Here is a 23,963-nt window from a genome sequence, read left to right as displayed (position 1 = left end):
AAGCAATACTTTAAGCAAGTACATTTAAGATAAAAATTATTCATGGCCTGTGTACGTTATTTAGTAGTTTATTTTTCAAGGAGGGAAGAAAACTAAAGGGGGCAAGTCTATAAGACGGTCTTATGAAATCTAATTTTTGCACGCTTTTATTTCAACTTTTTAATAAAAAGTTGAGCTGTCAAAATTATGACTCTATAGCTAAATGCGCCGGCACGGTGATGCAGCTGGTAAAGCGTTGGCCTCACAGTCCTGAGGTCGCAGGTTCAAGCCTGGACCCCCCTGTGTGGAGTTTGCATGTTCTCCCCGTGCCTGCGAGGGGATTCTCCGGCACTCTGGTTTACTCCCACATCCCAGAAACATGCAACATTAAATGGACACTCTAAATTGCCCCGAGGTGTGACTGTGAGTGTGGCTGTTTCTCTTCATGTGCCCTGCGATTGGGTGGCAACCAGTTCAGGGTCTACCCTGCCTCCTGCCTGTTGACAGCCGGGATAGGCTACCGCACTCCCTGTGACCCTTGTGAGGATAAGCGGCAAATAATGGATTGATGGATAGCTAAATGCATTACTGACCACAATACTTTGGATGATGTACAGTAAATAACGATTATTTAAATCACATTTAACGGAAGATTACCCCCCCATGGCCTGTGAGCAAGAGTAACTTTGGTTGGGACTCATCCATTACGCACAGCATTGTGTGTTCTGCAGAGGCGCATGTCAGCACTGAACATGGGTGGGCTGGTCGGTCCAGAAGAAATATAGCTTTAAGTCGATATTGTAGACTTTCTTTTAGTGTGCCTGCTACTGTATTGACAAACAAGGCATACAGGTCCAACCAAGAGCAGGCAAATTCATTGGTTTTACTAACTTCTAACCAAAGATCCAGGTGGGAATTGGGCTTAATTGCATGTCACAGATTGCCTTTAATTGTACTCCATTATATTGAAGTAGCTAGGTGATCATACTTGAGTTCACCACTTAATCACACAGTAGCAACAGTTTAAGCCAAGGCATCCATATATTTTCCATAGTACTTTATAGAGATCCTCTTGGTTTACATGCAGTAAACCAGCAAGGCTATTTAGAGGAAAACCCTTCATAAGTCATTGGGAAAGTTTTCATTTTCTGTTTCGATTTGAATTAAAATCACAATCAAGCACTTCCATAGAGCACTGTGAAAGACAATAGTCATGTCATACACACTGCAGAGAAATACACTGAACATAGAGATGCACACTCTATTTCACCCAAGAATGATATGGATGTAATCATATCATACATGTTAAGATGTTAAATGACTTGGAATTTATAGGCACTAAGGTGTTTTTCAAAATGTAGGTTTTGTTTTTAACAGAATATTGTTCATGAACATATCAACAAACAGAGACACAGCTGAGCCCATTCCTGGTGCACACATCAAGTTTTCTAGATGACATGTATTAACTCAACCCGTCTCTCTTCCGTTAATTAACTCGGGCAACAGACCGTGCTTCAACCCGCTTTCTCATTGTTATCATTTACGTCATGTCACAATCACTAAGTCGCGGCCAGGACAAAAAAATTCAATAAAACCACACTCTAAACGCACAAACAGCATGAGATAATCAGTAAAGATAATAATTGGGCCTTTCTGACTTTAGCTAGAAGGGAGAATCTGGCTCAGAATTGTACCGACTACATTAGTTTGACCCTGGGTTAACTGGTTTGAATGACTAATATGTTTCTCAATAGATGAATAAAATTCCAGATCTGGAGTCATTAGATTATTGTGACAAACATTGTAACTGGCATGGCCTGTAGGCAATGAATCTTGATTTGTTTCAACCTATGGGGGCTTCTGACTTTTCTGTTGTTTTTTTTATTTGGGCGAGAGAATTCATGTACACATGCAATGCAATCAACATGTGCATAATAACAACGAAAGTGATTTTGTTGTAGATGACAGCAAAGACAAAATAAGAAATCATTTTAAAAAAACACTTAAAGACAGTAAGTTGTTATTACTAACAGATTACATTTATATTTAACTGATGTGACCAACCTTTTTAGTTATATTGGTTGAGTAATTTTATTTACTTTATTTTAGAGTTTGATGTGAAATCAACATTACATATTGCTGGAATATTTCATAAGTATTATGTTTTATGACCGTTTGTGTCTTTAAATTTTAACTGAATAGCCCTAATTTAGTTAAAACTCTCAAGGTGGAAAACTCACTCTTGATATGAATGCAGAGCACTTTTAGTACTCAAAGATACGTGACAATTGAACACATTATTGATTCCCTGCACAGTCACACACTAGTGATGGTAAGCTACTAGTGTCGTCCCATCTCCATTTCGGCAGTCTGACAGAATTGTGGCTCCCATTCTGCACCTGCGGCACCTCGGACGCCAGCTAGCATCCAGCCACATTCGTTCAGATACACGTGTACATTAACATGAACATCCTTCGCTTTTACAACAAAATAACACAACGTAGTCCACGGGGCTGTCAGTCATTGAGGCCATGAAGCATAAAACTGTTCGCAGAACTCTGCACTGAATTGCACATACATAATTTAAACTTCAGCCAAAGAGAGTTTTTCTGTGAGTTTCAAATTGTGTCACTGCTCTGTGCAGCATAAAATATTTGTTGGGCCTCTTAAAGTTGCAGTAAGCATTGCCGGTGCAAATAGCAGACTGCAAATCACTTGACTGTTTGTTTGTTTGTTTTTAAATTAGAGGCACACCTCAAAAGGCATTTATGTAATTTAAGGAGAATTAACATCACAACCAGATCAGAAATAATGTCACTGTCGCCAATTGTTTTCCATTACATCAGAGAAAAACAACTCTCCGAGCTAAATGACTCGGTCATCTTGACTGTCTGGGTCTCTCAGACTGTATTGTAGAGGACTTCTTTCCCTTGTGTGTTCCTTTTGATGGCAAAGAACAGACAATGGTTTCACGCTGAGTACATCCCATATTGTCTCCCCTCTGAGAACACCTTGCTTGAAAACTCTGCTTTCTGATAGACACTTTGCAGGGAAAAAATGTGAATATGAAAGCTTTGCGAGCTGAATACGGATGAATAATTAATGCATTTGACTTGGGAGAACAATAGTATAGCATACAAAATGAAATGTGCTCCGAACAGTAAAAAGCAGACATAGAAGCAGGAAGTACAGGAGAAACCTCCAGGGTGACGAAAGGGTATCTTAAGTGCCTCTAGATGAGTACATTCCGTGCATCAGGGTTACAACCTTACTTATTTTGGTCTGATATTTGCCGACAACTGCTTGTTAAGCGGATTTGATGGCCTGGTATATCAACACCATATGCTGTTTTCAATGTTGCTCATCCTTTCACAGTTTTGCCATACAGGGAGTCCTCGTTCTACGACTGAAAACTGTTCATACAGTAGCGACTTAACTCGAATTTCGACTTAAATCGGATTCCGCCGCTGGGTCAGAATTTACATCAAAATTACTTTGTATAAAAAAACAAATACATTGGAATAAACAAGTTGACGTACTTAGTATTACTACTGAGAGGTGGATGGAGAAGAAAAAGGGGAAGCTGTGCTTAGCTATTGCTAAGGAACCCGGTCCTCAATCCTCTCTCATCTCCACAAGTATCAATAAACCTTATTTTGTGATCATTATATCTGACATAGGAACGGAACCCTTCACATGCACTAAAATACAAGCTTTGTCTTTAATAATTTTCACCACGGCTGAACGACTGAAGCCTTGGTTGTGTTGGTGTCTCTCCTTTCTCCAATCTTTTTATGATCTTGAGATTCGTTTCCATGGTAATGGATGTTCTTTCGGCTGCAGAAGCATGGCTAAAAGACACAGCTTTGTTCTTTGGGGCGGTAATGTCTAAAAAGGTGGACAAAGAATGCAAAGATACTCCCGGCACACAAACACGGACAAGCATTAGCCAGACAAAATGGCGGACGGGGGATGGGCGTTGTAAAGTCGAAACGTCTTAGGTCGAGACCGTCTTAACTCGACGACTCCCTGTATTTCCCCAATCAAGGTTACCATGCAGTTGGCTGGTTTTGTCCCGCTACACAAAAAAAAAAAAATCATCGCAGTTCAAGCATCACCTGTAAACTGACATTTCCACACTTGGAGACATATACTATAGTAACGTTGCCTTTTTGGTATAATATTTTAAAACTCTCATAGTCGTGTACACATATGTAGCTTAATATTCACTAAACGCTAATAGAGGTGCCCATACAAAAAAGGTTGAGGGAATTCCAACATCATACTTTACACGATTACATATGTCTAACCCAAACCAGGCCCCAGGCTTTCTTCCAATAATGATCAAAAAGACCGTAAGGTGCAGCTTCCACAAACCAGACTTTAAAATGTTTCCTGATATTACAGCACTTGCTCTTTTTGTCATTGCGTACAAATGTGGTATTAATCGCTGCTTCTCACCTGTGTCTGGTGTCCCGGTTTCTGATAACAAGCCATGATGTGGAGCATTGAAAAAAGAAAAAAGAAAGCAAATATGTAACTCACAATTCAAGCGAGAAAAAAAAAAAATCGCAAGGCACAGTAAAAATGTTTTATGATGAGGGTTGATTTAAATGACTGCATTGTTTTATATTAAATATTAATCCAAGCAGGAAGCTGTTCGCTATTTATTCCTGCTGGAAACTTAAGTGTTAAATATAGGCCCGATGAAAGTCTAAAGGAGAAGTATTAGTAAGAGGTGCAACAATAACAGCAAATATAAGTTACATACAAAGAATGTTTCACAGGACAAATAACTGTGAAATTCCATTGAGATACTATGCTTGAGAAATAGAGAAATAGAGATTGTAGTGCCTCCAGCACAGTATGATATTGTCATAATCCACCACAAAAACATCATTTCACATTAAATACTCTGCCAAAAGAAATAGATTAGAGTTTGAGAAGAGAGTCAGAAAGACACATCCACTGCTTCTGCATGAAGGCAAACCGAAATCAAAGAGATCACAAAGACATTTTAATGAGATCTAAAGACATACAGTACTAACTCGTATGGTGTATGTGTTCATACTGCATGTCAGTTCATTTTAATGCAATTATGCTCAATTCGATGTTTAAAATCTGCCTTCAACTTACTTTAGTTCCAATATGGTTCTGGTGTATCCATCTGGATGCACCCTGCGGATGAAGTTAAAGTCCCCAACATAAAGAGAACCATCAGGGCCGCTGGACAGTGCCACAGGACCATATAGCATCATATCACGGGCTGCACCACTGCAGCTGGGCCCGCAGGGGACGCTCCGGTAGAATCCGTTCCCCATGACTGTGGCGATAACGGCGGGCTGCTGGGAGAGGAAGACATTTTCCCCATTTCCCTTGTGGAGGATTCCTGGGAAAAGACAAATGAGTTAATTACTATATATCATCACTTATATTTACACTTCCTGTGTATTGGAACACAAAAAGTGGTTGCGAGATAGTCCCTTGTGGTTCTCCGCGCTGTCCAACAGAGAGCTTCAAAATGCATAAATAATACGACCTAGAACTAACTGCTGCAGTAAATCCAAGATGTCATATTTATTTCCTCTTAAGTGTCATCTCCTTTGTTCCTGTGTGTATTTTCTGAAGATTCGCCATCAATGTGATCAGCTAACTTGAGATCATGTTCTGCACCTGTGTCCAATTGCCTTCCCCGCAATCTGTCCTTTACTTATCCTCTGCTTGTAAACTGTTTAGTGTAGTGTTTAACTACAAGTTTGTTTTGTGACCTGCGCTGTACATTCTTCACCATCTCACTTGGAGAGATCCTGCAGTGTTTGGATAGATTTTCTTCCGTTGTACTCTAATAAATGTGTCATGCTTTAAGCAGCGTACACACATTCTGATAATTGGGCCAATTTGCAGTTAGCCCCAAAGCCTGATTATTGATTATTAATCTCTAAAAGACAATCGTCACTGATTATCCTTCAATTTAGGAGAAGTAAGAGTGATTATTCCTCTTTGATCGGGTCAAAAAAACATTCGGTGAGACAATTGTAAAAGTCAAAGCTCTTCAATATTCAAGATCACACACGTGTGTGTGGGCAGCACCAAGTTGAACTGAGTCACAAAGTTGGTGGTGTGATGTGAAACTAAATAATAGACAAGTAGGACTGACTGGAAGTTTGTTCTTTATCTTATATAAAAGAGGATCAACCAGTTATATTGAGTACTTGTAAAAAGTGTCTCTGAAGTTATCCAATACAAACAAAATGACATGGAGGAGAGTTTGCGACCGTGTAATCACTTAATTATTTTATTTCTTCTTCTACTACTGCTACTTTCTTCTTCCTTTTCTTTTCTGGCAGTCTGGATGCCTTGTGGCATTACATTTCCTCTCACAGGTCAGTCTAGAGAACAAGTCGAAGATCTGGTTGCGAGCAGAGACATAGTGATTCATTCGTTCTCTTTTGTCCATCTCGGGAACACTACACAATATAAGAGAAGTAAGCATACACTTGTCATGTGGGCTATTCCCCATTAAAAAAAAGGTTCATTAAGAAGCATTGTGTTTACCCAACTTCAAGGACCTACTTGGTCTGAGCCATGTCAAGCAAGTCACACCAAACTCTTACATTTAATTCATCACAATAAATCCCATAACTTGATAACCATAGGAGCAAATAAAAGAAGAGTCAAAGATAAAATAATTTTATAAGTGAAGAAAACTGTACTGGTTTTTATGTAGCTTGAGGCTACACTATTCCCACAGGAGAGTGACCTCCTGTCGCAAAAAATAAAATAAATAAATAAAAATATCCAGGAGTAAGTGATGCTTCTGTAAAAATGTTTGCGATTGCTTAGAAATGCAACAGGATGGTGGAAAAGAACATTTTTTTCCCTCCCAGGCGAGGCCATATGGCCTGACTAAATGAAGATCACGTCAACATATCTACTCGGCACCAAGATGCCACCAGATGGGGCCAAAACAATATTTTTATATCAGACATGGTTTTGAACCGAGAAGAAAAACAGCAAATAAGTACGTTTTTTCCATGAATAATAGAGGATCAGTTCCCCCAAAATTCCACATGGTTGAATTTGTGAATGGTAAAATGCAACTCTGTGGATGTTCACTGTTGCCGCATGACTGGAAATTGTCCCAGTCATCCCACTCCTGTGTGGCATTACACAAGAATGAAAGCGGCTCAGCATTTGCTATTGAAATAATAAAGGAAGCATCCACATTAGTTATTGTTCCAGTCAGTCAATTTTATGGCTGATGCCGCAAGGATCATATCAGAAACCCTAACAAATCACAGTTTTATGATGGCAGTAGCACACACACACACACAAAAAGACAACGTAGGTACCAGGAGATAAAATTAAGAGCACGACTTTGGTGTTGGAAAAAATTTGCCAGAAAATGGCCTTTCGACAAGCCAGTCCAGTGCCCTGCTGCTGCCATAGGCTGATGCACAGCTGAAGCAGCGTTTAACTTTTACACAGCCTCTGCTCTCTTTAATTACTACTCGTGTGTTTTAATGTAGCCAAATTCATTATACAGTTGGTTGCATTTGCATTTTACTGTTTCTATTGCCAGAGAACGGTGTGAGCACACTGCATTTTTTTTTTGTTTGTTTTTTTTCACAGTCCATTTGCTAACTACCAAAGCTGGTGCAGTGCGGCGATAAACTGATTTTTACAATCACAAAGACCTTTACCAAAACCAACATGGATTTAATTGATCTGCCTATACTGACATTTAAAATGATGAATTACAAAAAAAGCGTCAGCAACCTTACCCTCACTCGACTGCATATATATTCTTTGTTAATTTTTAGAGGAGGCAAAGAAGCAGCTAGAGTAGTTGGGAGTAAATGTATTAAAACATACATTTAGTAATGATTGTACTGCACTTGCTTTATAGACAATTTTAATTTCAAGATGTTTTCTTTTACATGAATTGTTTTTACATTGAATATGATTATAACCAATTTTGGTGCAGAGATGTAAGAGCTTGTAAAAACAAATGTACAAAATGTTCAAGTTTAACTCAATGTAAATTGGCACATACTCACCGCTACGAATGTTGAGGGAATGATGTTTGTCTAGGGACCAACCTCCGAGGTGAGAGGGCACCAACTCAAAAGCCTGGATGAGAGCTGTCCTCCTCTCCCACTGAACCACTCCAGGACACGAGTCATACTCATACCCGACCGATACTAAAAGCAGACATATAAACATAGATGGGGAATTTAAAATCTTACTCTTGCCAATCTTTTCACTTTTCTGTCCAAATACTGTGCATATATGAGTCTTCATACCCCTGTTGCCAAGGTAAACCTTGGTTTCCAAATTTTAGAAAACCATATTTGGAGATTCCCCAACACAATTGAGAACATTTGTTTTGGTACAATGAAATAAAGGTTGAACGTTTGATCACTAAAAGTACACCACACCAACGGTGAAACATGGTGGTTGCAATTGAGGTGCACAGTTTACAGGTGAAATTATTGGTGGAAAACCGTTTTGAAATCATTTATCTTGGTATCTTTTGTAGATCACAAAAACAGGGTTGCAAAACAGTTTTAAATCCACTATAACATTTTGTACAGCCATCCATCCACCCCATTCATCCACTTTCTTAGCCGCTTATCCTCACGAGGGTCGCAGGACTGCTGGAGCCTATTCCAGCTGTCAATGGGCAGGAGGCGGGGTACACCCTGAACCGGTTGCCACCCAATTGCAGAGCACAAGCATTCAATTAATGTTGCATATTTTTGGGATGTGGGAGAAAACCTATGCAAGCACAGGGAGAGCAACAACTCCATACAGGCAGGTCCGGGATTAAACCCTGGACCTCTGAACTGTGAGGCCAACTCTTTCCAGCTGATCCACCATGCCGTCATGTTTTCTTTCATTCTCCTGTCAAACCATGTATCTTATTTTGGTACAAATGACTGCATGTACTACATCTATTCCTTTTACTGTATAGCATATGCAATACATTTTTTTTATTGAATGTTCGTGTTCATAAGCATTTGGAAAACAGACTTTAACAATCAGCTGTTTTCAGTGAGACACTAGACAATTAATGTTGCTCTCATGCGCTCTGTAATCAGTGTACACTGATGGAGTTTTTAGTGACCAGGGTAAGGATGCTCAACCCCTACGGAAACATATTGAGTTCATTTTTGTGGCGGCGTGCCTGCAGTAATAGTGAAGTTGAATTCAATCGCTCTCAAAGCAGTATTGTATCTTGGGCTGAGCCAGATGAAAGGACTGTATGGCAAAACCTCATCAGTGAGTCTGTCTGCAGAGATCAGAATGAAGTAGCAGTATAATCAAAAGGAGTCTGTCTTCGATGAAAGAGCCCTAGAATTTGGTGCCGAGCATCTGAGTTGTATTGATACACAGTGCAGCTTCCCACTCAGCTTGCCAGCAAATTAGCTTTTCAATCACACACACACACACACACACGCACAAAATGCTGATAAATATCCTGATTGTATTAAAAATAAAAACAGTATATTTCTCAGTAGACACACAGTAAATAGGGCTTTTTTATTTACAAGGTTGTTTTTTTTTTAATCCAGACAAAAAGGAAAAAAAAAACTCACCAATTGTTTAAGTCACAAAAGAATATGTGCAGGCTAAAGACGCGACTTTCTATGAATATTTTTCTTTCTTTGATAAACTCAAGGACGACCTCTTTGTTCTCAGTCAGTTCTTCAAGTTGTCCACAAAGTACAAAAATAACACACCTCTCACAGTCATTGCTATTCTACACATTGTATTGTTCAATATTAACAACAGTCATGTCAAGGTGTTATGCAAATACAAGGAACAAAACGGCACTTTATATTCCAACCAGAAGTGATGATTACAGTTAATGCAGAGGATGAATACAATGAATACATTTGTAAATACAACACTTCTTCGTTCGGCTTGTCCCGTTAAACACAACTTGACATCTCTGACGCAAATGTTGCAAAGCAAGACCTGCCACTGTCAAATACTCCATTCACTGATCTCTCAAACTTGCCTCGTTGTGGAACTAAATGCTTGTGAATTGACATGCGCTCAAGGGAACCGAGGACCTAAGTCAGCAGAAATACCGGTACAGGCAGTCGAACGGCATAAGTGGGGTGTAAAATTCACTTTAAAGGAATGAAATAACAAAAGGCATCCAAGGTCAACCCAGCAGCTCCATTCAATAAAGATGTGGCGAAAACAATTAGATTAGGATAACAAACCTAGGTTAGGAATATCAGATCTTATGTTAACCTTTAATTTTTTTTATATTAATGCAGGGCCTGAATGCCAAATAACAAGTAACATGCAAATTAATGTAGGTAAGATGATCAAATTGACTGGTTTTAAACAAAAGACATAATTTAACACCCCTCTTTTCTTTTAAAGTTTTTTTTGTCTACAATAAAGACTTTGAAAATGATTTATGTAACACAAGTGAATTATGTATTTGGGGTAAAAAGATGGAAACTAGGACATTATATAACACATAATTGAAGTCCTCCACAAAATGAACCTGACTACAGAGGATTTGGCATCAATCAAGGTCCTGCGTCATTGGTGTGCGTTTTCATCCCATCTGTCAAACAAGTGGGTGAATCAATCTGTCACCACCATAAAACTATCAACCATGCAGGCAACGTTCTAAGGAGCAGGTTAACATTCTTATTAGTCATTCAGGTGTATATGTGAGTAGATCAGTGTTAGAAGATGTTGGCATATCTTTGTTGACACATTTAGTGATGAGCATAAGGACGGAGATAGAGTGAATGTTGAATTTACTGTTAAATTTGCTATATTGCAATGAACAACCCGGACAGAGAGAATTGCACCAAATGGCCGACACTAGGCTAATTGGTGCAAGATTAAGCTAAATTGTGCTGTGATCATATTAATTAACAGTTAACTTTCCCTGACGTGTCTATGTGGACCTATGTCGCCTCACACACGACAAGACGGAGCAAGGTGTAGACAAATTGGAAGACCCTGTTACCCTTCTAGCTTGTCGCCTGGAAACGTAATAAACAGCAAACTTTCCCTGGAATGTCTATATTATCGTATTTTCCGCACTATAAGCCGCACCTAAAACCCTTTAATTTTCTCAAATGCAGACTGTGCGCCTTATAATCCGGTGCGCCTTATATATGGATCAATATTGGGCCTTTAGTGCAGCTCCATCTAATGGATGCATAACGTAATTCCAGCCTCTACTGTAGCATCTATTCTCTGCACCCAATAATGTGGTGCGCCTTATTTCTGGAAAAAAAAAAAAGGTTTACAATAGGCCATTCATTGAAGGTGCGCCTTATAATGCGGTGCGCCTTATAGTGCGGAAAATACGGTACTCTGCTGATCTGTCAAGATATTATTAATAAGTAACTCGGACAGCTGCTGATGGAATGGTAGCCGTCAGTATTTATAGTGGGGAATTGCCAACTCATGCCGGAAAGCTGAAGTGAGTACTGGACACAGCCCAAAATCCACAAAACTGAAATGGTGAAAAGAATTTAACACTAGTTCATCAAATCCATACTAAATAGATCTCTGCAAGTTTTCAGACCTTAGCTTCAAACATATTTAATGTATTTAGAAACAAAAACCAGAAATCACTTGACAGGGTCTTTAATAGTATTTAGTGTCGGGGAAATTCATTGCATCTAGAGAGGAGCTGTTAAAAAGCTGCTGATTTCTACGGAATCCCAAGAACCTCAATCCAGAACCATTACCATAAAACTGAGAAACTAGAGCAAAGGCAAGAAAAGTGCAAAGGCAAAGTGTGTTTCCACACCGCGGTATTACTCAAGGTGTATTTACAGGCGGGACACACATACTTGGGTACGTTCACACTCCCTTACAAACAATAAGACGCACATGCACTATAGCACAGAAAATGAAAACCTTCATTCCCCTGTGTCGAAGCCTCAGGCATGTGTTCACCCCAGCAAACAGATCATGATCTCCCTTTCTCTCAAACTCTTTGACTGTGCGGATATGTGGACATACAATCATCGGTGGTGCGGGTCGCCGTTCCGGAAAAGCGCCAGGAAGTCCAGAGGGGGAAGGGTACAGAGGAAAGAACATGTGGACAGCGTGAGACAAGGGAGGCAACAGGGGAGATGAGACAGAATGGAGCAAATAACAAAGTAAGGAGAAGAAAAGAGGAGGAGGAAGGGCAAAGATAGAAGAGAGAGATCACGGTTTCCAGAAGGTGGGAAAGAGAACAAGTGAAAATGTGCTTGGACAAAAGGTGACAGACTTGAGACGGAGATGAGTGGAAGAGAATAAAAGCAAAAGAAAACCTTTTGATTTGTTTACGCAAACTTTCAAAGTACTGTATGAGCCTTTTGTGTCTTCCACTTGCAATGTCATAGAGAGAAGTGAACTTATTACAAGAAAAAAAAATAGGTTTTATAGAACATATGTCAACAGCCTGCCTGTTATTTTATGTGGCCTGTTAAAGGTTGAAAACAGTAAGGACTTCAATGCCCTTTACAGATTACAGTGCCCACAGACTAAATTACGGTATATGTCCCAAAATGTATCTGGAGTTTTTGATTTGCGCAATGCCTGCAGCCAGTTTTTATAAGCCAGAATAGTTTCCAAACTGAGTTATGTTGTTTAAAAAAGGTAGACATCTCTATGAGTTTGGGTTTCAAGGAGAGAAGGAATTCCATTATTGAGTGCCCTGTGTATTAAAAATGTGGAAATTGACCAAAGTTTCACAAGGCTTCAATATCACAAGAATTTAGCAAGGTGCTTCATTTGAATGAGCATCAAAATGATTGTTTTCATGTTGTTGATGTTTTACTTTAGCTTTTTTGTGAAGCCACTTCAGAACAATACCATATGGCAAAGAAGAGGTAAGTGGTCATATTAAACAAAACATTACTAACACGATAAATATGAAAAAATATGATGGCAAAGGTTTGTTGTTGGAAGAGATTAATTCAAGTTACATTATTTTCGAGTGAAAGAAATTAATTAGATATCTCAACAAATTGAATATTTTTATAAAATAGGCTGTTGGGCTTTTAACTAATTCACTCTGTCAAGACCTTTAAACCAAATGAGAGGCAAAACTTGCTAAACTTGCCTATCGATAAAAGCAACAACAAACATTTATCTACCATTCTAATTTTTATCAGAACACTATTCCACTGACTGCATATTAGTTCTCCTTAATTTATTGCTTTTTCCAACTGTGCACATACCTGAATTACGCTGTAATGATAGAAATACTGTTACCAATAGTACATTTTTTACAACCAACAATAATCCGAATCATAATACAATATAGGGTGGCACGGTGGAACAGCTGTAAAGCGTTGGCCTCACGTTCTGAGGTCCAGGGTTCGATCCTGGCCCCGCCTGTGTGGAGTTTGCATGTTCTCCCTGTGCTTGTGGGGGTTTTCTCTGGGCGCTACGGTTTCCTCCCACGCCCCAAAATCATGCAACATTAATTGGAATTAAATTGCCTCTAGGTGTGGTTGTGAGTGCGGCTGTTTATCTTGATGTGCCCTGCGATTGGCTGGCGACCAGTTCAGGGTGTACCCCGCCTCCTGCCCGTTGACAGCTGGGATAGGCTCCAGCACTCCCGCGACCTTTGTGAGGAATAAGCGGCTAAGAAAATGGGTGGATGGATAATACAATATACTGTATACACGTTCAACCTACAAATATGAATTTCTACATTCACAGTTAAAAATGTGATTCAAATGCATAGGCGAGTATATGATGATGGCGAGACAAATTGTTAAAAGAGCAACCATAATGTGGCATAGGCTGAAAGAGTCGAACACCCTTGATGATGAACTGCCGGATATGATACTTCGACTAAATATGCGCACTCCTGCACTTGAAAAAGCAACAACACAAAAATACTCCAAATGACCATATAAAACAATAAAAGGTGTATTTTTCAACCTACCAATTGCGTGAGTGAGGCCCCACACCTCCTGACCGTACACATCTGTCTTATTCCAAACTAGCCTGTGGACCAGACCGGGGCCAGCAGGATACCAGCGTTGGTACAACCTTCCCTGGACTGAAGCTCGAACGTGCACCTTAGACAAGCCGCCCAGAGGGGAGATGGGGGAGGATGGGGATGGAGGTGTGAGGAGGATACGCAGCAAGGAGAGGTAGCCTGCAGCTCGTGTACTCAAATAGTTCAGCTTCATGGCGGCTCCTGGGATCGCAACTTCTTCCTGCACCGCCTGCAGGAGAAAAAAAAAAAAAACAAAAGGAATTTTTTTGATGATGAAAAAATGTGTTTTATCACTAAATGTATTATATGCTAATTGGGTGTGAATGGCATAGAGCTCGCATAACAGCTCATACATTACCAGTAATCATCAACATTTTTTTTTTATATTTGAATGATTTCATTTTCATTGTAATATGTAAATATATAAAAGAACAGAGCCGTCACTTCAATATGAATATGAAGATCCTAACATCGCATCTAATGCAAAAGAGAGGAAGCAAAAATACTTAAGTACCTGAAGCTCTGGTACAGCAGGACCCTTCTCTGCACATGTTTCTGTGTATCTGGGTAGTGGGTAGGGCAGGACCAGAGGATAGGGACTCAAAACAGTCCTAATTTCACATTTCGTTGGCTGTGCCTCTTCCCTGGACATGATGACCTGATCCAGAACCAAGAAGTTGTTGTTTGGGGTCCAGACGGTGCGTGTTTGTGGCAAGAAAGGCGGGCGCTGGAACATCAGCGTCACTGACATCGCACCCAAAGTCACCAGGTCATAACTAAAGTGTTGGAAAAGTCAGTTACAAAACAAAACAAGTGGAGGAAAGGGATACGTGTATGTGTTGGTGTGCGTGTGCCTGCGCGTGTATGTATTTTCGCACCTTCCATCTTGTCGACTGATGGTGTAACCATACTCGGGATGCTGAGGGAAGGTGATATTTACGCCAACCAATGGAGAGCCATCTTGCAGTGCAACATTGCCTCGAATCACAGCAACACGACTGGTATGAAAAAAAAAAAAGGCGGAGAGCAGTTGGAGAAAAGCACACAGCGACACAAAAGACGCAGAGGATGACAGCCTGACAATAATGATTGTTTGAGAACGGACGCACGCTGTGATCCCTTCGCCAGACAAGACTGTGCTTTAAACAAAGTTAATGTGTTTTTTTTTTCCTCATTATACTCCATTGTTTAACAAAAATCTGCCAGACATCTTCGGGATACAACTTCCAGAAATAAAATGGCCAATTTAAACATTTCAAAACTGACTATGATTTAAAAAAAAAAAAAAAATCAAACTTGAATAATAGGATGGAAAATATGAACTTTGAAAAAAAATCAAACACATTTTTATAGTTTTACTGTCCTGAAGCTATTTGATAAAACGAGTCATTATGTTCATGTAAATTGATCTTAGTGAACATTTTGAAAGTGCAACACAAATTGCTGTCGTTTTGGGGTAACTGCCCATTCTTAAATGAAACTTTCTGATGTTTTTAATTACATTACTGACAGCCTTTTGTCTTTCTTCAATGGAAGCCAAAACAATGGTTAGTTGCAGAGTAAATATTTATACCATCCATTTTCTTGGCTGCTTATCCCCACAAGGGTCACCAGATTGCTGGAGCCTATCCCAGTTGTCAACAAGCAGGAGGCAGGGTACACCCTGAATTGGTTGCCAGCCAATCTCAGGGCACATGAAGACAAACAGCCACATTCAAGATCCCACCTAGGGGCAATTTAATAGTAAGTCTCCAATTAACGCATGTTTCTGGGACGTGGGCGAAACAGGATTGTCCGGAAAAACCGAAGCAGGCACGAAGAGAAAACGCAAACTCCGCAGAGGCCAGGGTAGAATTTGAATCCCCGGTCCTTAGAACTGTGAGACTGATGCTCTAACCAGTTGCCCCACAACGCCGACTAGAAAATAACTAAGTAATTATTTGAATCTTGGGTTAGGGTTAGGGGGTATTTGTTATTTATTTTTTGAGGAAATGGGCATTTTAGGTGATACTGACTACGTGCGTCGGTCGGAACCCCGAGAATGTGCTCAACCAATCACAATTCATGGAGAAATTGATAGCTTCATCTTGCAGTAGGCACATAATTAAGTATCGGTCTCAGATTCAAACAATAGACAATCTAAGGACACGTTCACAAGAAAATAAATAAATAAGGGAGAGACTTTGCATGCGCGAGGCGACTTAGACTCACAAAGGGTAAGCAAGCACCTACCTAGTATCAAAGGGCACGTCTCCAGGGAGCGTGTGTGTGGCTGCTTTGCCAAGGAGAAAGTTTATGCGTTGGTAGAAACTGCGAGTGTGTGTGTTCATGGGTGAGGGGGGTGCAGCTGGGGGCAATGGGTTCCGCTGCAGCAGGGCCATGGGGTCAGCTGAGCCGCGGCACAGAGGGTCAGAGCCGCAGCTCAGCTGCTCGCAACAGTCCGGATCCACGCAGTCGATAAGACCATCTGATGTAGATGGAAAAAAATGGCGAGAGATCACTGAAAATCATGATACTAAGAATGGAATTTCCATATCCGCATTCAAGATGGCTGAATAGTGAACTATATTAGTCTGGACAAGATTCAAAGAGGATATTATAAAACTTCTGCCAAAACAGAAAAAAAAAAAGAATTGCACCTCCAGCCAATGAGGAACTACAACCAAGAGATGTAATCTGAGATATTGAACTGCGCATATATCACCATTACCGCAAAGGTAAATCAAATTAGATTCAGTCATCAAGCCCCGTTTATATTACTATAAATCAAGCATTTGTCAGCACAATTATTTGAATGTGAGCCATAAAAGTTCAGCGTAAACAATAGGCTGCTGATAGCAGCAAAGCAGCAGGTAACAGGAGCCAGGCTGGCATTTGTGTTTCCTATTTTAGGCTTGTTTCTCAAAAGCCAGGAAGCAGTGCTGACATTTAAATGTATCTGACCACAGAGCAGAGAGCTAAAGGCCAACAATATTCTATTATAACCTCCTCCTTCAAAGGTGCCCGAGTGCAATAATTCATTTCCATACCATTCACCACTCTAGCTTGAAAGAATGCAATTAATTGAATGTGCTACATTGTTGCCTCTAAAAGGACAATGTTTGTAAATTACTATGCACAGATGGCAGTTGAAAACAATGCAGCACGTTCTACATTTAAGAATAAGGAATACCTGTGGAGCGTAAATATTTGAGTATGGCCGATCACTGCAAACCGAGTGCAATTTTTGTTTATCCCCAATCCTATTCTCACTTCTGACCAATCCAGGCAGAACAAGAGAAATCTGTCTTTTTTTGAGAGCGTTTACATTTTTTATAACGTCTTTCAATACACAATATGAGCAACACAAAAATGTTGAATATATTGAGACAGTGCAAAAACAATTGATGAGCACACAAGTATTGTACAAACAGTATTTAAAAAGGACTAACAACTATAATTACACATATACACTCACACCAAAAGTGTAAATTGGGATGTAGCGGGGGTTTACTGTAGTTCCTTTTCATTCAATCATAACTAACAACTTACCATCTCTGTCGATCTTCAGAGAGAAAAGGATTTCTTTGAAAGCCAGATGTGAGAGCCTAACAGAAACATTCCAAGAACTGGCGGCTACAACTGTATTGTGGTTTTTGAAGAGCTAAGTAAAGTGCCAGGAGTGAAAGACTGGAAGCGAGAATGAGTTCTGTGAAACAGCGTGATACTGACAAAAAGTATACTGCATTTGTTGTTCAATTTGTCATGAATTTCTTGCAATGCAGCACCTTGTAATTCTTTGATGTTTGCCTGCAATGTCAAAATGACCTTGTCTATTTATAGAACTCATACCACTATGATTATATGAAATTAAACTAAAGAATCATTTAAGAAAATATGTATGAAACAAAAAACATCCATACCATAAGTATACATATATATGCCACCATAATATTATAAATGTTGTGATGATGTATTGTTACATTGCTGTTAATAACTACTGTACTTCATTGGATATCACCCGTAGCCGAGAAACTTCATATGTTGGACCTAAGGTGTGGTACCTCTGTATCAAGATTTAAAGCCTCCTGCACTGAGCTATTCTTCAAAATAGTAATAATAATAATAATTCTGAATTTGTTCAGTAAAAACATTACATAGCTTTCCTTCCTACATTTTAAGTGTCTTGTGTGACCTTTTTATCTTTACATTTACAACATTGATGATAAAATAAAACACTTGACATCGATTTATAGTACAAAATTAAGATTTTTTTTTAAATTATAAAACAATTTTTGGGGTGTTTCTTTTTCCTTTTTTGCTCTGCAGTAATGTTAATTATAATTATAATGGCTTTCTAGGCAAGGGTTGCGGAATATGTGAGTCCCCCCCCCCCCATCACAGCAGGTGTTATGCATATCAGACATTTAGTACACACGCACACACATGCACACACACACACACACACACACACCACACACACACACACACACACACACACACACACACACACACACACTTGAATGATGACCAAGAGGACGCCACAAGCTTCACAGCAGAACTGGGACAACACAGACAGGAAACGAAAGGAAGGACAATGAAGTTGATTTTTTTTGGGCTGTAGGAGTGCAAGGAAGACAGAAATGAAAGAGGTAACAAAGACAGAAGAGGGATAGAAAATGATAGATGGTGATAGAATGTCACCTCCATCGTTGTCTGTTCCATCATTGCAGTCAGTTTCCATGACAACGCTGCATCCAGGCCCACTCCATCCAGCCTGACAGACGCAGCGCCAGCCACTCTGCTCCAGGGTACAGCGGCCGTGCCCGCTGCACAACCCTGGGCACCCATCTGAAGATCACGCACATGCACACACACACAAACAGGCACACGCATAAACACACACAAACAGTGATGATTGGAATTTGTTCAAAATTCGTAGCATTTGTTATGATTCAAAAATCGGCCCAAAAGAGTTCAAAACTACCTTTCACAACGATGTCCAAATCATGAGTAACTGCGGAGGAAAAAAAAAAAAAAGTGACAATGACAGCACTTTCCAATCCAAATCCTCACGACGAATAATTAAACTCTCCCACATGCGCTCACCAATGTTGCAGTGCTCTCCCTCCCAGCCGGGTTGGCAGATGCAAGTTCCATCGTGGCACTGGCCGTGTTCTTCGCAGCGAGGATGGCACGCTCTCTGATCGCACGTCGCGCCGAGCCAACCGTCCTCACACTGGCACTGGCCCTCCGAGCAAACACCGTGACTGCCACACGGCACCGGGCACAGTTCTGCCAGTGAGGTGGGTGGGGGTACGTGGGTGAGACAAGCATGTTAGTGTGAGAGAAGAGAATGGCCCAAGCAGATGGCACAAACGAAGAATGGAAAGAATAAGTGAGAGTTGCATGCAAAGATGGAGTTAAAAAAATGTTACAATTCACAAATCAGGCCAGAAGCATCAGTTAAAGGAAGAAAGAATATTTTTGTTTTTCACAACGTTGTAACCTGTGAAGTCAAAGGGAATAGTGAATAGAATCCTAAACAAAAGACTCTTGCAACGCATTTCGAAACCGGAGCCTGAAACTCAACTCTTTCGTGGTCATCTTAATATCTTTTCTTCCTCTCCTCTGTTTGATTTTCTGTATCCTATTTTCCAGCAATCATTTTATAGCCTACCTCTGCTTGCTTGTCTACTTTCTATTTTATTTTTCCACTCTCTGCAGAGGAAAAAAAAATGCCACCCGTGAGTAAAGTGACCAAAGTTCTAGAGGCTTACAAAGACTTTACCCAGCCAGATGCGGTCAAAAGTTATTTCAATTTAAATATACAGTACATTGCATGGACAGTGTAGGCAAAGTAGATTAAAGGTGGACAATTTTCAGTTCTCCATTTGTGGTCTATTTAGCTATGCTTCAGCAAAGAACGGAATGTAGAAATTGAGTTTTTTTTCTCTTTAAAAACATCATACAGAGAAAATTCTTGCATGTACGATACATAGATATTCAGATATTCAGCCCTGGTCTGTTATTATCGAGGGCTACGGTATATCAGAGCAATAAGGGATCCACACTCATGAGACCAAGGGCTAATGCCAGTTGCCCATAAATCATCTTTACCAACTACAGCATTAATTTTATGCGGTGGAAAGTCTTAAAATGGCCATTTTGCCATCTGTCAAATGACACCACGATGAAGACAATGATGAGGTGATCACGTTATAATTTGGGCATTGCTGAACATGCCGCTGTTTCTGTCATTTCTTTCGAGTGCAATGTAATGTGAAGGCAGAATGTTTAAGTCATTCCACTTTGAAGGAAATGTCCAAAAGCGAAATAGGGGGGCGATTTCCCTGTTCTTTCATTGTCTACAGCAGCTTGAAGACATTTGTCAGAGTCATACGAGGCATCCTTGCACATATGTGTGAAAACTGACCAAACACAAAATCACATGCACGATCCAAGATCAAATACAGAAGTGACATTTTTTTTTTGCATTTAGAATGCTAATGATCTTTTTAATATCTTGTCAATCAATTTGTCAGTTCTCATCAATCACCATGTTCATGACAAAGTAAAAACTGATTGAATTCATCGTCTGTGATGGATTACACTGGATTGTGCGGGTGTAGCTAAAGTGGGCTACATTTGTTTGCAGCTGTGAGCATACAGTGCATGTAAAAAAAGTCTATATATATAAAAATATATTGGCCCAGAAAAATAGTTTCTAAACTGCAAATCAAGTTCACCTGTGCATACTTATCTCATTTCTCTATCATTCCATCCCTTCTGGAAAGCTTTTTTTTCTAATTGAGTTGTACAGGTTATAGGTCATATTAATTGTGGAAGAATTATACTGTATTTTCCGAACTGTAAGGCGCACCTAAAAGCCTTTAATTTTCTCAAAAGCCGATGGTGTGCCGTGTGTATGGATCAATAATGAGTCTTTGGTGCAGCTCCACCTAACGGATGCATAATGTAACCCCAGCCTCTCCTGTAGTGTCTATTTTATACGCCTTATTATGTGGTGCCCCTTATATATGAAAAATGATTTAAAATAGGCCATTCATTGAAGGTGCGCCTTATAATGCGGTACGCCTTATAGTGCGGAAAATACAGTACCAAAAAAGGAAAATGATTTATTTTGGTCTTATTTTGTCTCATCAGAAACAAAAACACCTGACATTTGAGCAAGGAACGTATAAATCTTTTATATCAACTGTACTTGCACACAAACAACAGACCAGTATCAATAGAGTGGCTGCTATCAATTCATCTCAAGCCTAGAAAATCCCACAACTGTGGGAAATTGTATCTGGCATGACAACTCATGCCACTTGACCACTGATAAACGCGTGACATACAATTCCGGTTTTATGTTGACTGAAAATCCAATTCATGTTTTACCAATGTAGCAGTCCGGTCCTGTCCAGTTGGGCTGGCAAGCGCAGGTGTCTGACTCAGGGAGATAGGTGCCATGTCCCGAACACTGCTCCTGACAGGCTGGCAACGGGTCATCACAGCTCACGCCTGCCCAACCCGGAGAGCACACACATTCCCCGCGGACACACACGCCATGGCCGCCGCACTGAGGGTCTACGCAGTCCACTGCAGACAAATAGAGGACAAAAAAAAAAGAGAAGTCAGAAGGGCAAGGGAAGGGAAGTCGTATTGGGTCCGTGGTTGCCTGTCTAATTACAATCATCAGTTCACTGAGTATGAAAGCAGTGTTCTTTGCTTCCCATCCAGGAGTTAACCGCCCTCGCTACAATGTATCTGTATCTGTTCCACAACATTACATTTCATAGGACACTTAAAAGCCAGGCTTTGATAAGGGGTGAAATGGCCTGGTTGAAATCTGCATGTGCGGGTGGTCAGCGTTAGTGTGTGTAATTACAGCTCTGAGCGTCGAGCCAAAGCTCAGCAAAACCCGCCTCAGCACAGCTCAGCTCGCCTCTCTTGTTCAAGGTCAAACACGTGATTGAGTCTATGCAGGCAAAGAATTTCAGTCCAGCGCTGTTTTCGGAACGCTCTGCTGAGAAGTTGCAATTAAGTAAAGCATATACTCTGGCTATGAATAATGTTTCTTTTGTTAGTTTTATAATTGGTGATTGTGCAGTGGAATGCTGCAAAATGATGTGTGATTTTACCATTTTATATTACACTACAATATTTTTTATATGAAGTTGTTCTATGGTATGTCACAGCTATGAAATATTATTGGGACTTTGTGATTGTGGTATTATTAAAATTCGACAATGGACGACGAAGAAACACATTTTTAATACATAGTATGTGTGTTTTTTGGGGGCATTTTTGTAACACTGCTGTGATTTGTGCATGTTAACCAATTTTATGTAGGTGTTGTGACAGTATTGTCGATGAAAATGAGTGTGGCGTGTTATTTTCTCTTCATATTCTTTTTCGAAAAATTGACATAGCCTGAACGATAATAGTAGTGTTTGGTTTCTATAGTTACCATACAGAAACCCAAAGGTTGTTTTCTTTTTTTTTTCTTTTTTGCCTCCTAGACTATTCACAAGAGAATTACACAAAAAGGAAAGTACATAGTGTCAGTCTCCTACATGACCATTATGTCACATTAACAGAACACATCTACTCCATGTTTGCCCTGCACCGACTGGAGATATCAAAGTCGATGAAGGCAAGGTTTAAGGAATACAGGTTTGCTTGATTTGGAAATGTATATTTTTGTACTATGAATAGAAATTCTGTGCATGTCAATTTTTTAACTTCTGACGTCACAAACAGCAAGTCATCACGGGTAGCCTTTGGAGCAGGACTCCCTGCAAACGGCTGCCAGCTGGGTCAGGAAATTGGGTTGATGACAGTAGTTTGCAGAAAAACAAAACACATACCCAACATAATCGCAAGCCTCCTCTAACCTCACCCCCCTGATGCTGTGAGGGAAATTAGGATCATACACAAATGTAATTTATACACGTATCTTCCACTTTATATAAAAATCATCCACATCTTGGTAAATTCATGCATCACTGATACATACCCTTCACAAGGTCAAATCTCTATCCAACTCATTGAAACAAGTAAACCAATCAAAAATAAACCAAATATTAAGAGCATGTGTCTTTCATTGGGTAATGTGGCCCCTTTGGCACAGAAAAGTTAATTGTCTTTGGTATGAGGAGCAGACGCAATCGTGACTTTTTTTCAAGCGTTCACTATTTTGTGAAAATAGATCAAATTCCTTCCAGCCGTTAGATTTGTCTCGCCAAAATACACTTCCAATAAATGTATTTTATCGAAACTAACATGGAAACAAATTGAATCTTCAGTTCAAATAATCCATCCATTTTCTTTTGCCGCTTATCCTCATGAGGGTCGTGGGGAGTCTTTGAGCCTATCCCAGCTGTCAATGGGCAGGAGGCGGGGTACACCCTGAACTGGTCGCCAGCCAATCACAGGGCGCATAGAGACAGTCGCACTCACAATCACACCTAGGGGAAATTTAGTGTCCAATTAATGTTGCATGTTTTTGGCATGTGGGAAGAAACCAGAGAAACCCATGCAGGCACGGGAAGAACATGCAAACTCCACACAGGCGGGGCCGGGATTGAACCCGGGTCCTCAGAACTGTGAGTCCGACGCTTTACCAGCTGACCCTACGTGCCGCCCAGTTCAAATAATTTATTGGGTAATTAGTTCTCTTAACCCTATCCGGGCAGGGGTTGCAAATTTGCAACAGGTTTAATACAATCGCAAATTTTAAGTCCAGAGTATCATTTTCTGAAAGTATCAGATTTTTCTCTCTGCAAAATTTTATTTGGTCCAGAGAGCGTTGAATATGCTTGATGATGTTAACAATAGTAGTTGAGTTTTTATTTTCTTTAAATCATGTTATTAGATAACTCATATTATTCTTTCGGCAATAAAAACTATGATTGAATTCATCTTGTGGTACATCAGTTGTACACTACTGAATGGTGTGCAGTGCCGTTCATATGAATTTGTCGTTTCACATCTA

The 23,963-nt window shown here is 40.0% G+C and overlaps 1 protein-coding gene across 1 annotated transcript in view; it reads right to left on the bottom strand.

Moving 5' to 3' along the window:
• Window positions 1-23,963, bottom strand: part of tenm1 (teneurin transmembrane protein 1) — a 138,925-nt gene that overhangs the window by 58,181 nt on the left and 56,781 nt on the right. Inside the window, exons 10-19 of the mRNA XM_061834623.1 lie at window positions 21,365-21,565; window positions 19,067-19,252; window positions 18,945-18,974; window positions 18,662-18,808; window positions 16,211-16,445; window positions 14,857-14,976; window positions 14,493-14,754; window positions 13,922-14,207; window positions 8,040-8,183; window positions 5,116-5,368 (exon numbers count right to left, since the gene is read on the bottom strand). Of these exons, the coding sequence (XP_061690607.1) occupies window positions 5,116-5,368; window positions 8,040-8,183; window positions 13,922-14,207; window positions 14,493-14,754; window positions 14,857-14,976; window positions 16,211-16,445; window positions 18,662-18,808; window positions 18,945-18,974; window positions 19,067-19,252; window positions 21,365-21,565 (1,864 nt within the window). The remainder of the gene's footprint in view (window positions 1-5,115; window positions 5,369-8,039; window positions 8,184-13,921; window positions 14,208-14,492; window positions 14,755-14,856; window positions 14,977-16,210; window positions 16,446-18,661; window positions 18,809-18,944; window positions 18,975-19,066; window positions 19,253-21,364; window positions 21,566-23,963) is intronic.

The sequence above is a fragment of the Syngnathoides biaculeatus genome, chromosome 11 (genome assembly GCF_019802595.1).
Source record: "Syngnathoides biaculeatus isolate LvHL_M chromosome 11, ASM1980259v1, whole genome shotgun sequence".
NCBI classification, from domain to species: Eukaryota; Metazoa; Chordata; class Actinopteri; order Syngnathiformes; family Syngnathidae; genus Syngnathoides; species Syngnathoides biaculeatus.
The sequence above is the reverse complement of the archived record's forward strand: the minus strand, read 5'-3'. Positions and strand labels throughout refer to the sequence as shown.